Here is a 15732-nt window from a genome sequence, read left to right on the forward strand (position 1 = left end):
GGTCAAGTCTCATAACTCTGACATGTTTTTTTGAGCAAATTATGCACTTTTTAGACTTAGAAAATTTTGGTTAAAGTTTTACATGCAAGTTATTATCTCCAAAACTAATGCAGATATTGATTTGAAACTTCACATGTGTCTTCGGCGTTATAAAACTAGTTGATAGCAGCAAGTCCCATAACTCTGACCTTCATTTTGGCCAAATTATGTCCCCTTTTGGACTTAGCAAATTCTGGTTAAAGTTTTGCGTGCAAGTACATACAGCTATTACTAAAAGGCATATAGATTTGAAACTTATTTTTTCTTTTTCTAGATCCATTACCAACCTCACTGGGTCAAGTCCCGTAACTCTGGCATGTATTTTGGGCAAATTATGCCCCCTTTTGGACTTTGAAAATTCTGGTTAAAGTTTTACATTCAAGTTTCTATCTCTAAAACTAATGCAGATATTGAATTGAAACTTCACATGTGCCTTCGGGGTTATAAAACTAGTTGATAGCAGCAAGTCCCATAACTGGTATGCATTTTGGTCAAATTATTTCCCCTTTTGAACTTAAAACTCTTTTGATATTTAACCTTTTTGGGTAATATTTTCCTGCTTCTGGGACAATATTTCGAATAGTCGAGCTTGGCTGTCTTACGGACAGCTCTTGTTACTGATGCTGTAACACCTACCTGGAAATGAATTTTCTTGCAAAGATCAAAACTCTTTGAAGTGTACTTAAACAAATTGTGAAACACTTGCTGTATGTAAAATGGAGCCCCCTTTTATAGAAAAATATTTTATTTTTTTTTTTCAAACTTTTATTTTTAGCTCCTTAACATTTTATTACTATGAAGGGTTATTTCTGATGAAGATATAAAAGGTCGAAACTAATAAGAATGTGTTGTCTTGGTAATTTTAAATCCTTTTGATCTTTCAAGGAAAGAAAAGAGAAATGAATATGACTGTATTCTTTTTAAAGTAAATTTAGTAATGTAGAATGCTGTCTTGACGTAGGCTTGCATGTAAAATGCACAATATGCAGAAATGGCAGATGCAGTTTGAGCTACAATTTGCACCCAATGCCTTTAAACAGATTAGAATTTACATGCATGAAATTTTAGAATTTTATTGAAAAACCTTTATTTAATTCAAATTTAACAGGTTAATGACAAGAGTGATTTTGAAAGCTTGTAGAAGTTTTAACTAATTTGTATTTTTGTAAGTATCTATTTTGTTCAGACTATTAACAGAGTAAAAGTTTTGTTTTGTAAAAAAAAAATAGTGATTTCTTTAAAATAAAGTTTCATATGTGTATTAACTAATATCTTTGCTGTCTATTTTCAGAATCAGCTTGGTAAAGAGAGTTTCTTTGATAGTGTTCCATCTTCCAATGTGTGAGATCTTGTCAACAACAATACCTACAAAATTTAAATCAAACACATCAAAAACTGTAGAATTTGATTAGAAAAGTAGAACTGAGCAAATTTTACAGACACAGATATCAAGCACACCAAAGTGAACAAAGCATGTTTGAAAGTGACCACTAGAATAGTAGAAATGTTTTGCGGGTATGTCTTCAATACTTGCAAAAGTAGAATGCGACATTATTGTGAATGCATACGTGTGACACAGATGTATGTGAATATAACAGTGGAGTGGTTTTAGAACCTGTTCTTGCTTTTCATAAAGAACATTAAATCATGTGTGCTAGTCGTTGAATGTAGTATATTCCATTTTCAAGCAATTGAATTAAAATAGCTATGCATTGTTGAGTCTGTATGAAAGAGCGAGATCAAGATTTTTTTTAATGATTACCTCCCTTGCTATAGTAGCAAACGTTGAGTGGTCAGAAAAAAGGATTAGCAATAAAGAAATTCTCTAAGGAAATTGATGGCTAAAAGACTAAAGAAAATCCAGCAAGTTTTCAGAATTCATTCAACAGAAATGAAAAGAGCGTTTTAGCCGTGCCATGAGAAATTGAACATAGTGCATTTGCAACTAGCATGGATCCAGACCAGTCTGCGCATCCGCGCAGTCTGGTCAGGATCCATCCTGTTTGCTTTCAAACCCTATTGCAATTAGAGAAACTGTTAGCGAACTGCATGGATCCTGACCAGACTGTGCGGATGCGCAGGCTGGTCTGGATCCATGCTGGTCGCATAAGCACTATGTTGGTTTTCTCATGGTGTGGCTCATTTTGGCTAATATATCACATCCCAGAAATATTTTCACTGATTAGTGCTATTGAAAGGAGATACGGGAGTTTAAAGATTTGCATTAATTAATTATATGTCTGTTTTCTTGTGTTATTTTCTAAAAAAAAACTTGTGCCTGTAGAAAAGACAGTATGTGTTTTAGTCTGGTAATTCCATTCTTCCTTTTCTTAAATTAATGCCTGAAGAACATAAAGCAATTATGTAACTTACACCAAAAAAAAAAAAAAAAAAAAAAAAATGAAAAAAAGAACATTTTATTTCCATTGCTATTATAATTAACATTACAAGTGAAACTCGTGCACTTACAGTCTGTTCTAGTTATTTCATGTTTAGCAGGAAAAGAAGGATTGATCATATATCTCCTGGAATTCCAGAACAAGTCTTGTCTTTCAACTCGGCAGAATTAGTTTCACTTATTATAACTTGGGTGTAATAACCAAGGGTGGCAAATTCAATTGTCCGTATTGCCCAGATTGTCCCAAAGCTTGTACGGACAAGTGAAATTTGACCAGAATTTACTAGATAACTATCATACGGACAAGTAAAAAGTAGCAATTGACAAAAACGGACGAGCAAGTCAGAATTAGATTTCGCCACCCCTGAACCGTATAAAAAATACATAAGCCAAAAATGAAACAGTGTTATATCTTTTAGAATTTCGGCTTAAAATGAAAAGGTTGAATGTTGGCATTATTTAAAATTTACCAGAACAGCACACATACTTTTCTTTTAAACTTTGCCAAATGCTGATAACTTTGAACAAGAGTTGTGATTTTTATGATCTTATGTGAATATTGTCTAATTGTATAATGTGTATTATAAATTGTACATACATAATTGCATGCACTTAACATGTTACATTCAAATCATTGTAATATAGTTTCATACGTTGTACATAGTTGGAATATGTTTTAAAGTTTATTTTTGCATCATGTAAATACGATATATCTGACAGAGTTGATGAAAATGTTGGAATCTTGGTAATTATATAACTTTCATAAGGCTGAAAACATGTTTCCCAATTTCTGTGCCTTAATTCAAACCACTGATTTTTTTACCAACATAACTTATTTTTAATTTTTTCATGTAAAAAAAAAAAGAATTTTTAATGAAAAGTTCATTATCTTTTTATTACCAACACATTATTATTGTTATTATTATTATTATTACATTACTGATAAGCTAACCTTTAGTCAAGAGTCAAATTGAAAACTTCATTGTTTTGAACTCTTTAATATAATAACACACATTGAAGTTATGTATCCAATATGAAGTTTACACATTGGTAAAGAAAAAGATTGTTATCTCTGGTCCTAGTGTATGTACAAAGAAAAAATATAAATGAGCCTGAGGCTGGTCTGGATCCATGCTGGTCGCAAACCCACTATGTTGGTTTTCTCATGGCGCGGCTCAAATGTAATAAAAAATCCCTGAATAATACCATTAAGGCTGGAAATTGGAATCAGAACTTTGAATTTGTGATGTTTGATACCTCGTTTATTCAGGTATTTTGTAATGTATTTCAATGTCTTCTGTGGATTTTTTTTATGCAAACTAACTGAAATTGTGTAGAGGCTAAAATAGCAGTTAGTTTAAAATTTAGGCATATAATATATCCTAGAAATAGCATCTTCACAACGTATTTTGTGAAGTTGCATTGCTACAGGGCTTAAAAGTACTAAGTTAGTTTATTGAAGTGTAAAGCAATCTAATAAAGCTGTAAATTTTCACATTGAGATATTTTCATGAACGTAGTATAGTTCATGTATGTAGAAAAAATCTCAGCTTAACGTTAATCTTAACCTTTAAGCATTCGTAATAACGCTGTCTGTATACATGTAATAGGATGCAGAATTCAGCGTGTCAGCTTCAAAACTTTGGTTTTAATTGTGAAATACCAGACTGTTAAATATGCCATCCTGATAAGCTGCTGCTTTGTTGAATAATTTAAAAGAAGTGAGAAGTGTTTTCCCAGTCAGATGTCTACATTACTCTAGGGCAGTTATAAAGTTGTAGCTTAATATGTTAGGGTTTTCTGTTTTAATTTACCTTAACCAAGTTACAGTTAAAAATGTGTTTGCCTTATGATTATTATAAATTCATAATAGATATGTACGAATAAAATTTCAAACCATCGCCACACACCAACCATTTAAGAGACAGTTTCAATAGAAATCTAGTTATTTATTTACAGTTTCCTGATTAAGACTAACATGATGTATGATAAAATTTTCTTCTTTTGAGTTACTGTAGATATGGTAATTTTCCGGTTTTATTTCTCGATATTATAGGCAACACACTTATTGCTTTGTTAAGAACTTGCACATCATAGTTGTCGATATTTTGGAAGATAATGCTTCCTAATATTCACAAGAGTTTTGAATTGGTGCGTTGCTGTGATCACAAATATTAGAGAAAGTAAAACCTTCACAAATATTAGAGAAAATAAAACCTTCACAGATATTAGAGAAAACAAAACCTTTACAAATATTAAAGAGAAATCTTCATGAATATTAGAGAAACAAAACCTTTATTAATATTAGGGAAAACAAAACCTTCTCAAATATTAGAGAAAATGGAACTTCATGAATATTAGAGAAAATAAACCTTCATGAATATTAGAGAAAATAAAACCTTCATGAAAATTAGAAAAAACAAAACCTTTATGAATATTAGAGAAAACTAAACCTTCTCAAATATTAGAGAAAATAAAACTTCATGAATATTAGAGAAAATAAAACCTTCATGAATATTAGAGAAAATAAAACCTTCATGAATATTAGAGAAAACAAAACCTTCTCAAATATTAGAGAAAATAAAACTTCATGAGTATTAGAGAAAATAAAACCTTCACGAATATTAGAGAAAATAAAACCTTCACGAATATTACCCATTCTACAGAAGCAAGTCTGTGATGATATCTGCCAATTTTTCACTTGCCAAAATCACTAAGCCTGTTTCTGGCATCCTTAATTTTGCCTGATACATTTTTATAGCCCACCGTACTATCTCAGAAAAGGGAATATTTTCCTACCAGCCCAGTACTTTCGGGTTTAATCCTGCAGTGTAACAAGCACTGTATTTTGTGATGTTTTGGACTTTGTTAGTAATTGATCCAATATGCTACCCCTACTGAATGGTGAAGTTTGAAACATAGCATTTAGAAGAGATCTGTTAGTTTACTGTAAAATGTTACGAAAGGCAAAAGTTGAGCCTAAAAAATCCCCTTTTCTGTTAGTTTATTAGCTCACCGGAGCCGAAGGCTCATGGTGAGCTTTTGTGACCACTCAATGTGCGTCTCCGTCGTGTGTCCGTCAACATTTTCAAAAAAAAAATCTTCTTCTTGAAAACCTCTGGGCAGAATTACACCAAACTTCACAGGAATGATCCTTGATTGGCCCCCTTTCAAAATTGTTCAAAGAATTGAATTCCATGCAGAACTCTGGTTGCCATGGCAGTTGAAAGGAAAAACTTTAAAAATCTTCTTGTCCAAAACCACAGGCTTTTTCCAAGACTGTTTGATTATAATTACCTGATGATCCCAAGTAATATGATGTCACTTGACTGTGACCTTGACCTGCTGACCTACTTTCTTGTTTTTTAAGATACAGCCTTTAAATTTGGATGATATACACAGTTTTGCACACCGATCGTAAAACTGAATTTCATTGACCATGAATGTTACCTACTGACTTTCTTAATATTTTAGCATCAGTTTGACATTTGAAACATGTAGCTCATATTACTCAGGTGAGTGATCCAGGGTCATCCTGACCCTCTTGTTTATTAAATGTTGGACAGTGCCAAAATATCGCAAATTATGGTATTCATGTCTTTTTAAATACTAAGTCTGTTGTATTTTTGTCATGTTTTATTGTTTGATTAACTGCTGGTATGCCATCAGAAATAATGTGGACAAAAGATACTATTCTTAGTCATGCAAATAAAACTGATGTTTCTAAAGTGGGAAATTGTCGAACATTTTTCTATGTTAACTCATGAATTTAATACTTGGAAAAAGATATAACTTTCCTTCAATAACATTACAGGGTATGCAAATAATTTTTGAAAACTTGGTTCAGTCTTTCCGTCCAATGCAAGTTTGCCAAGGATTTTAAGTGTAACATAATAGATAACATTGCAGAATCAGTTTGGTGGAAATGCCGGCTTTAAGTTGGCAGAAAAAGGGTGTAATTCCAACTTTAAAGATGTGGCTACAGCAACTCCTGAATATTGAGGAAATAAATCGCTTAAAATATAATGAGAGTTGATTGCAGAATTGTTACTCATGAAGGAAAATAAAAGAAAGAGATACAGTGATTTTACAATCGGCCCTCGATACCGATGAAACAGGACAGATTATATTCCAGATGCATTGTATCAGGTGAATGTGTATAGCTCAAAGTTTTGAGAAAGTGATATTCTTTTTTTGTATAAATTATGTTGTGTTTTCTTTTAGAATTTATTTCCCCAAATGATTTTACATTTATTGATTGTATATAGTAGATGTTTTTTGTGTATTTTGCCAAAATTAGGTCATATTTTTAATGATTTAGTCAAATAGTGAACCATAAAGGCAGTTATAAAGATTTAAGATGTCAAAATATTCAATTCAACATTTAACAAGGACGAGAGGATTTAGTTTTGACAAAAAAAAAAATTTAAGTGAATTATTGGGAGCTTTATGTAATTTTAAAACGTTTGCAAATATAGTACCCTCCAAAAGCCTGGAGATAAATGTGAAATAGATAGTATGCCCCCAACAGAGTATGATATGTCTTAAACAAAGATACGTCCTTAGAATTTTAACTGGTTTTGTTACAAAGAAACAGTAGATATTATATTTTATGTTTAAATGATTTTGCAGTTATTTCCAGTTTGTCTCCAGACTTTTGGATGGCACTGTATGAGGAAAATTTAAAAGAAATGCATGTAGCTTCTAACCTTTGAATGTAGATGGTTTGAAAAAATTTCCTGTTTCCTGAGTTTATTAACCCATATCATGCTGAACACCACTGATTCTGCCTTTGCGACCAGTGTAGATCTTGAGCAGCCTGCACATCCGTGCAGTCTGACCAAGATCTGCACTGTTTGCCATTCAGTCAGTCTCTTTTTGGTAAGCACCCTTTTTAACAGTTAATGGTACTGTCCAAATTGAAAGATTGACAAGTTCGTTACAGAAATTCAGCAGGGTAAGGGTTAAATGTCATCTTGATTACATTGAGTAGTATACTGTCTCTTCAGCACAGATCTGTTGTAACTATACATACTAAGCTGATACCATAGTTTTGCATTGTAGCAACAGTATGAAATTTTACTGAATCATAACTGTTACAAGTTGTTTTATGACTATGGTTTTATCCATGTAACATGCACACAGCTTTATTATAATGTAAAATTGTTTTGAATATTTTCACATCCACTTCTTTATGGTCATAATGCCTAAAGCGTTCAGTAGATGAGCCGTGCCATGAGAAAACCAACATAGTGGGTATGCGACCAGCATGGATCCAGACCAGCCTGCGCATTTGCGCAGTCTGGTCAGGATCCATGCTGTTCGCTAATAGTTTCTCCAATTCCAATAGGCTTTAAAAGCGAACAGCATGGAGCCTGACCAGACTGCGCGGATGCGCAGGCTGGTCTGGATCCATGCTGGTCGCATACCCACTATGTTGGTTTTCCCATGGCACGGCTCAGATAAAAATTGCACTTCTTAGAAAATTGCACCTTAAAGACATAGTATTCATGTAATTAATGTATTTTAGAAATCAAAACTTTTTAAGTATTCTTTAAGTGTGCTTGCTTTCAGATAATGATACAAAAATATTTTTTTCTGTACATTTCCATAAAGTACTATAGACAATAATGTGGGCTGGAAGATTTTTTTTTTTTGTTTCAAAATTTCTAGAATTTCATTTAAACCATCCTACCTTCTAATTTTTAACAACGAATGTTTTGATGTCTTACGTTGGTGTATTGTACATCTTTTTCAACATCGTATGTGATTGGAACCATTTTGATTTTCAGTTTTTCTGAATGGCACATGTTGAATGATCACATTGTTTGATTTTGTTCATTTGTTAGTGCTGTAAAAGAACTTTTACCCTTCCCAACAAGGCATGTTAAAGCTCAAAGATTAAGAAAGACTGATGAAACAAGGAAACTAGAGCCATTTTGTTTCTGGAGGGGAAAAAACCAGGCAGTTTTGTTTTTTTTTTTTTAAAAGAAAAAAATTTAGCAGTCTTGCATTAAATTTTCAATGTTTTACGTATATAATATGCAGTTGGTTTAAGAATTACTTTTTTCAGAATATAGCATTTACATTATACAGACATATTTGTTAAAATAATCTTGGAATAGAGTAGTAAGCTTTAAGCTTCTTGCCTATGCACTTATTTATGTTGAAAGTAAAATGACTGTGTAACTTTCGCAAAAGGTATAAAAAATGCTACTTACTGTATTTCATATCTTGGTATATACACTAAAGAAAATGTATTTCATTAAATAGCATTAACAAGGAAAACTGCTAACCAGTCTGTATCGTTTTTAGCTCACCTGTCACAAACTGACAAGGTGAGCTTTTGTGATTGCGCAGCGTCCATCGTCCGTCCATCCGTGTGTAAACTTTTGCTTGTGACCACTTTAGAGGTCACATTTTTCATGAGATCTTTATGAAAGTTGGTCAGAATGTTCGTCTTGATGATATCTAGGTCAAGTTCGAAACTGGGTCATGTGCGGTCCAAAACTAGATCAGTAGGTCTAAAAATAGAGAATCCTTGTGACCTCCCTAGAGGCCATATTTTTCAATGGAGCTTCATGAAAATTGGTGAGAATGTTCAACTTGATGATATCTAGGTCAAGTTCGAAACTGGGTCACGTGCGGTCCAAAACTAGGTCAGTAAGTCTAAAAATAGAAAATCCTTGTGACCTCTCTAGAGGCCATATTTTTCAATGGATCTTCATGAGAATTGGTCAGAATGGTCACCTTGATGATATCTAGTTCAAGTTCGAAACTTGGTCACGTGCCATCAAAAACTAGGTCATTAGGTCAGATAATAGAAAAACCTTGTGACATCTCTAGAGGCCATACTTTTCATGGGATCTGTATGAAAGTTGGTCTGAATATTCATCTTGATGATATCTAGGTCAGTTTTAAAACTGGGTCAACTGCGATCAAAAACTAGGTCAGTAGGTCTAAAAATTGAAAACCTTGTGACCTCCCTAGAGGCCATATTTTTTCAATGGATCTTCATGAAAATTGGTCAGAATGTTCACCTTGATGATATTAGGTCAAGTTCAAAACTGTGGTCAAAAACTAGGTCAGTAGGTCTAAAAATAGAAAGACCTTGTGACATCCCTAGAGGCCATATTTTTCAATGGATCTTAATGAAAATTGGTCAGAATGTTCACTTTGATGATATCTAGTTCAAGTTCGAAACTGGGTCATGTGCCGTCAAAAACTAGGTCAATAGGTCAAACAATAGAAAAACCTTGTGACCTCTCTAGAGGCGATATTTTTCATGGGATCAGTATGAAAGTTGGTCTGAATATTCATCTTGATGATATCTAGGTCAGGTTCGAAACTGGGTCAACTTCGGTAAAAGACTAGGTCAGTAGGTCTACGTCATCCGTGTGTAAACTTTTGCTTGTGACCACTCTAGTTTAAGATCCAGCCTTGAAATTTGGATGACATGTACAGTTTTGCACACCAATCTTTAAACTGTCTTTCAGTGACCATAATTGTGACCTCCTGATCTACTTTCTAATATTATAGCATCCGTTTGCCATTTGAAACATGTGGTTCAATATACTCAGGAGAGCGATACAGGGTCATCATGATCCTCTTGTTTCTACAACTTTTTTACACTAACTAGAAGTGCAATCTCATCAATTTGTATGTAACATTTAATGCTACTCAATCACAGATTTAGTGACATTTTTCAGTTTTACTCTTATACTCACAGGTTGACATAAAAGTGTATCTTAAGCCTTACCATGCTGGACATGATTGATTCTGCCTTTGCGACCAGGTAGATCATGATCTGCACTGTTGGCCATTCAGTCAGTATCTTTTATTGGTATGCACCCCTTTTGACAGATAATGGTACTGTCCAAACTGAAAGATTGACAATTCATTATAGAAATTCAGCAGGATAAGGGTCAAGTACATCAGGAGATGTAAATACCCTTGCAAAATATTGATTTTAGTGTTAAAATGTTTTTAACCTTTTTAAAGGCACATGCTTGTATAATAAAGAAATATGTAGAAAAATCTATGTAACAATTTTTATCTTAAAAAAAAAAAAGCTATTTAAAATGGAGATAATTTCATTTCACAATATATCTGTGAATGGGTGGCTTTAAAGCTGAAAACTTGTCAGGAGGATATGAATAAATTATTTTACAATGCATATGGTGCAGATGTTGTTCTTTTTTCCCCTAGTTTCCAGACTTGCCTGTGCTGCATTCAAATGTGCCCCATCCATGTCAAAAATAGTTCTTGGAGCTGTTGATTGGGCTTTAAGGCGAGAATATTTTTTCGCCTTGTTTCCACGATGCCGTAACTAGCTTTTTGATAGTTTTGGGAAAGGACATTTGACTTTACAGTACTTACAGACTTGTTGAACTAAGATTTAGCCTGTTTATGTTAGTTCTACAAGGCTACAAATTCATCATCATACAGAGGTCATAGAGACATACCTAATGACACTAAAATCTCAATTTTTGCCAAAAATGGACGTATGACATTGTGGAAATAAGGCGACGATTTATTTGGTTGAAAAGTTGGCTGCATGTGACCATACTGTCGTATTCTGGCATAAATGCAGTTGAAAAATTTGATTTGAAGCATATATAACTAGGTGGTCAAACTTGCATCTTCAGGCCTAAATGCATGTTAACTACGTGGCCATACTGCCTCATTCAGTCATAAATGCAATTGATAAGTTGGCTGAATATGTAACTATGTGGTCGTGCTGCCTTATTCAGGCATAAAGGCAGTTGAAAAGTCCACACTATATGTAACTACATGTAGTTTGTAATACTGCCATGTGCACAAATGCAACTGAGAAGTTCGGAGCATATTCCTGTTGTAAGGTAAACTTTGGTTCGCGAACAGATTTGCAGAAGCTACATAAATTTAAAAAAACTGATTATCTAGCTAATGTTCATGTTTTTTTTTTTCCATCTTAAACACAAATAAGGCCTGAGAGTGATCATAACTGCCAAAAGAAGTGAACGTATTCAATTTTCGAGGACCATCAATAATTCTAGAAATAGGACAGATAAATATTCGAGAAGGGCAGCAAATGATCCCTATTGATTTTGAAGTCAGTAGGTCAAAGTGACCCGGAACAGTTAAACGGTTTCTGGATGATAACTCGAGAACATTTGGGCCTTTTCATGGTTGAAGTTTTATTTCCCACGGAAAAAATCAGACAGTTTTGATATTGGAATAGTTATGAAAGATATGAGCCGCGCCATGGGAAAACCAACATAGTGGCTTTGCGACCAGCATGGATCCAGACCAGCCTGCACATCCGCGCAGTCTGGTCAGGATCCATGCTGTTCGCTGACAGTTTCTCTAATTGCAGTAGGCTTTGAAAGCAAACAGCATGGATCCTGACCAGACTGCGCGGATGCGCAGGCTGGTCTGGATCCATGCTGGTCGCAAAGCCACTATGTTGGTTTTCCCATGGCACGACTCATATACTTCTAATGTTGCAAGGTGATTGTAAGCACTTCTCCTTTTCCAGCATTTTCACTCTGGTGAACTTTGACATTGTTTACAAAAAGAAATCAATTTTGTGTCATTTTGAAATGCATTGTTCGGCTGAAACGTATAGTTCTTGGAAAAGTTGTAAAATGGTTTATTTTTGGGATTTTTTTTATTATATTTGAAAATAACTGACACTGAATTTTGTTTGTTTTGTGATCTTTCATTACTATTTTGTCAGGCTTTCTTTTCAACGGGTGTATAAAGTGAAAAACTATGTTTACACATTGCGTTTATTCTTTAAATGTATATGATTGGTAATAGATCAAGAACATCGGACAGTGCAAAACTATACTAGATGGATACCCCATGCAGTGAATAAGGTGAAATATATATTTCAGTAAGGAAATCTGTGGTAAAAGGACAATCATATATTTCATTCCCCGAAATAAACATTGAGGCAATATATAACAACAACAACAAAAAAACTGTACACGTGTTTAGCTCATTACAATGTTTAACGACATTTTCGTTTGCAAGTCCTTTCCTTCCTCAATATGTCTCCTTACTCGATCCTGGTTAAACTCGCTGACGCCATCTGAAAGGTTCAAATTAGTCTACATAAAGAACTTTTACATGATCCAAGTGTTTTAGTGCAACAGACATGGAAAACCTTAAGTGTTGTATTTGGCCTTAAACATGAAAACTCTACTAATATTATTACTATTAATATTATTATTATCATCATCATCAGTAGCAGCAGCAGTAGCATCATCATCAACATCATCATTTATTATTATTATTGTTATATTCATCTACTAATTTTATTACTATTAATATTATTATCATCATCATCAGCAGCAGCAGCATCATAAACATCATCATCATCATTTATTATTATTATTATCATCATCTACTAATATTATTACTATTAATATTATTATCATCATCATCAGCAGCAGCAGCATCATCATAAACATCAGCAGCATCATTTATTATTATTATTATTATCATCATCTACTAATATTATTACTATTAATATTATTATCATCATCATCAGCAGCAGCAGCAGCAGCATCATAAACATCATCATCATCATTTATTATTATTATTATCATTATCATCATTATCTACTAATATTATTACTATTAATATTATTATCATCATCAGCAGCAGCATCAACATCATCATTTATTATTATTATTACCATCATCATCATCAACATCAACATCATCATCATCTCTTCCACAAGTCAGTCAGAACTATGCAAGTCCAGGATGCAAGTCCTTTCCTTCCTCAATATATCTCCTTACTCGATCCTGGTTAAACTCGCTTACGCCATCTGAAAGGTTCAAATTAGTCTACATAAAGAACTTTTACATGATCCAAGTGTTTTAGTGCAACACACATGGAAAACTTTTAAGTGTTGTATTTGGCCTAAACATGAAAACTCTACTAATATTATTAACATTAATATTATCATCATCATCATCATCAGCAGCAGCAGCATCATCATCATCATCATAAACATCATCATCATCATTTATTATTATTATTATTATTATTATCATCATCATCATCAGCAGCAGCAGCATCACCATCATAAACATCATCATCATCATCATCATTTATTATTGTTATTATTATCATCATCTACTAATATTATTACTATTAATATTATTATCAGCAGCAGCAGCAACATCATAAGCATCATCATCATCATTTATTATTATTATTTTCATTATCATCATCTACTAATATTATTACTATTAATATTATTATCATCATCACCAGCATCATCATCATCATAAACATCATCATCATCATCATTTATTATTTATTATTATTACCATCATCATCATCAACATCATCATCATCATCATAAACATCATCATAAACATCATCATCATTTATTATTTATTATTATTACCATCATCATCATCAACATCATCATCATCTCTTCCACAAGTCAGTCAGAACTGATGCAAGTCCTTTCCTTCCTCAATATGTCTCCTTACTCGATCCTGGTTAAACTCGCTGACACGATCTGAAAGGTTCAAATTAGTCTACATAAAGAACTTCTACCTGATCCAAGTCTTTTAGTGCAACAGACATGGGAAACCTTAAGTGTTGTATTTGGCCTTAAACATGAAAACTCTACTAATATTATTACTATTAATATTATTATCATCATCCTCATCAGCAGCAGCAGCATCATCATAATCATCATTTATTATTATTATTATTATTATTATCATCATTTACTAATAATATTACTATTAATATTATTACCATCATCATCATCATCAGCAGCAGCAGCAGCAGCATCATAAACATCATCATCATCATTTATTATTATTATCATTACCATCATCGTCATCATCATCATCAACATCATCATCATCTCTTCCACAAGTCAGTTAGAACTGATGCAAGTCCTTTCCTTCCTCAATATGTCTCATTACTCAATCCTGGTTAAACTCGCTGACGCCATCTGAAAGGTTCAAATTAGTCTACATAAAGAACTTTTACATGATCCAAGTGTTTTAGTGCAACAGACATGGAAAACCTTAAGTGTTGTATTTTGACTTAAACATGAAAACTCTACTAATATTATTACTATTAATATTATTATTATCATCAGCAGCAGCAGCAGCATCATCATCATAATTATCATCATCATTTATTATTATTAATATTATTATTATTATTATCATCATTTACTAATATTATTAGTAGTAATATTATTATCATCATCAGTAACAGCAGCATCATCATAAACATCATCATCATCATTTATTATTATTACCATCGTCATCATCATCATCATCATCAACATCATCATAATCTCTTCCACAAGTCAGTCAGAACTGATGCAAGTCCTTTCCTTCCTCAATATGTCTCCTTACTCGATCCTGGTTAAACTCGCTGACGCCATCTGAAAGGTTCAAATTAGTCTACATAAAGAACTTCTACATGATCCAAGTGTTTTAGTGCAACAGACATGGGAAACCTTAAGTGTTGTATTTGGACTTAAACATGAAAACTATTAATATTATTATTATCATCAGCAGCAGCAGCATCATAATCATCATCATCATCATTTATTATTATTATTATTATTATTATTATTATTAACATCATTTACTAATATTATTACTATTAATATTATTATCAGCAGCAGCAGCAGCAGCAGCAGCAGCATTATAAACATCATCATCATCATTTTTTATTTTTATTATTACCATCATAATCATCATCATCATCATCATCATCAACATCATCATAATCTCTTCCACAAGTCAGTCAGAACTGATGCAAGTCCTTTCCTTCCTCAATATGTCTCATTACTCGATCCTGGTTAAACTCGCTGGTTCAAATTAGTCTACATAAAGAACTTTTACATGATCCAAGTGTTTTAGTGCAACAGATATGGAAACTTTAAGTGTTGTATTTGGCCTTAAACATGAAAACTCTACTAAAATTATTACTATTAATATTATTATCATCATTATCAGCAGCATCATCATCATCATTAACATCATCATCATCATCATTTATTATTATTATCATCATCTACTAATATTATTACTATTAATATTATTATCATCATCATCAGCAGCAGCAGCAGCATCATCATCATAAACATGATCATCATCATTTATTATTATTATAATCATCTTCTACTAATATTTTTACTATTAATATTATCATCATCATCATTTATTATTATTATTATTACCATCATAATCATCATCATCATCAAAATCATCATCATCTCTTCCACAAGTCAGTCAGAACTGATGCAAGTCCAG

General features: G+C 32.8%; 1 protein-coding gene across 12 annotated transcripts in view; it reads left to right on the forward strand.

The window, feature by feature from the left end:
- The window catches only part of LOC123536773 (liprin-beta-1-like), a 172050-nt gene extending 161437 nt beyond the window's left edge, over positions 1 to 10613 (forward strand). For all 12 annotated transcript variants that reach the window (XM_045320186.2, XM_045320183.2, XM_045320184.2 and 9 more), the window contains one exon: positions 1331 to 10613. Coding sequence is in view for 10 of the 12 variants with exons in the window: in XM_045320184.2 (XP_045176119.1) it covers positions 1331 to 1384 (54 nt within the window). In the remaining 2 variants the exon portion in view is untranslated. The remainder of the gene's footprint in view (positions 1 to 1330) is intronic.
- Positions 10614 to 15732: the final 5119 nt, after the last annotated feature.

This window comes from Mercenaria mercenaria, chromosome 17 (genome assembly GCF_021730395.1).
Source record: "Mercenaria mercenaria strain notata chromosome 17, MADL_Memer_1, whole genome shotgun sequence".
NCBI lineage: Eukaryota > Metazoa > Mollusca > Bivalvia > Venerida > Veneridae > Mercenaria > Mercenaria mercenaria.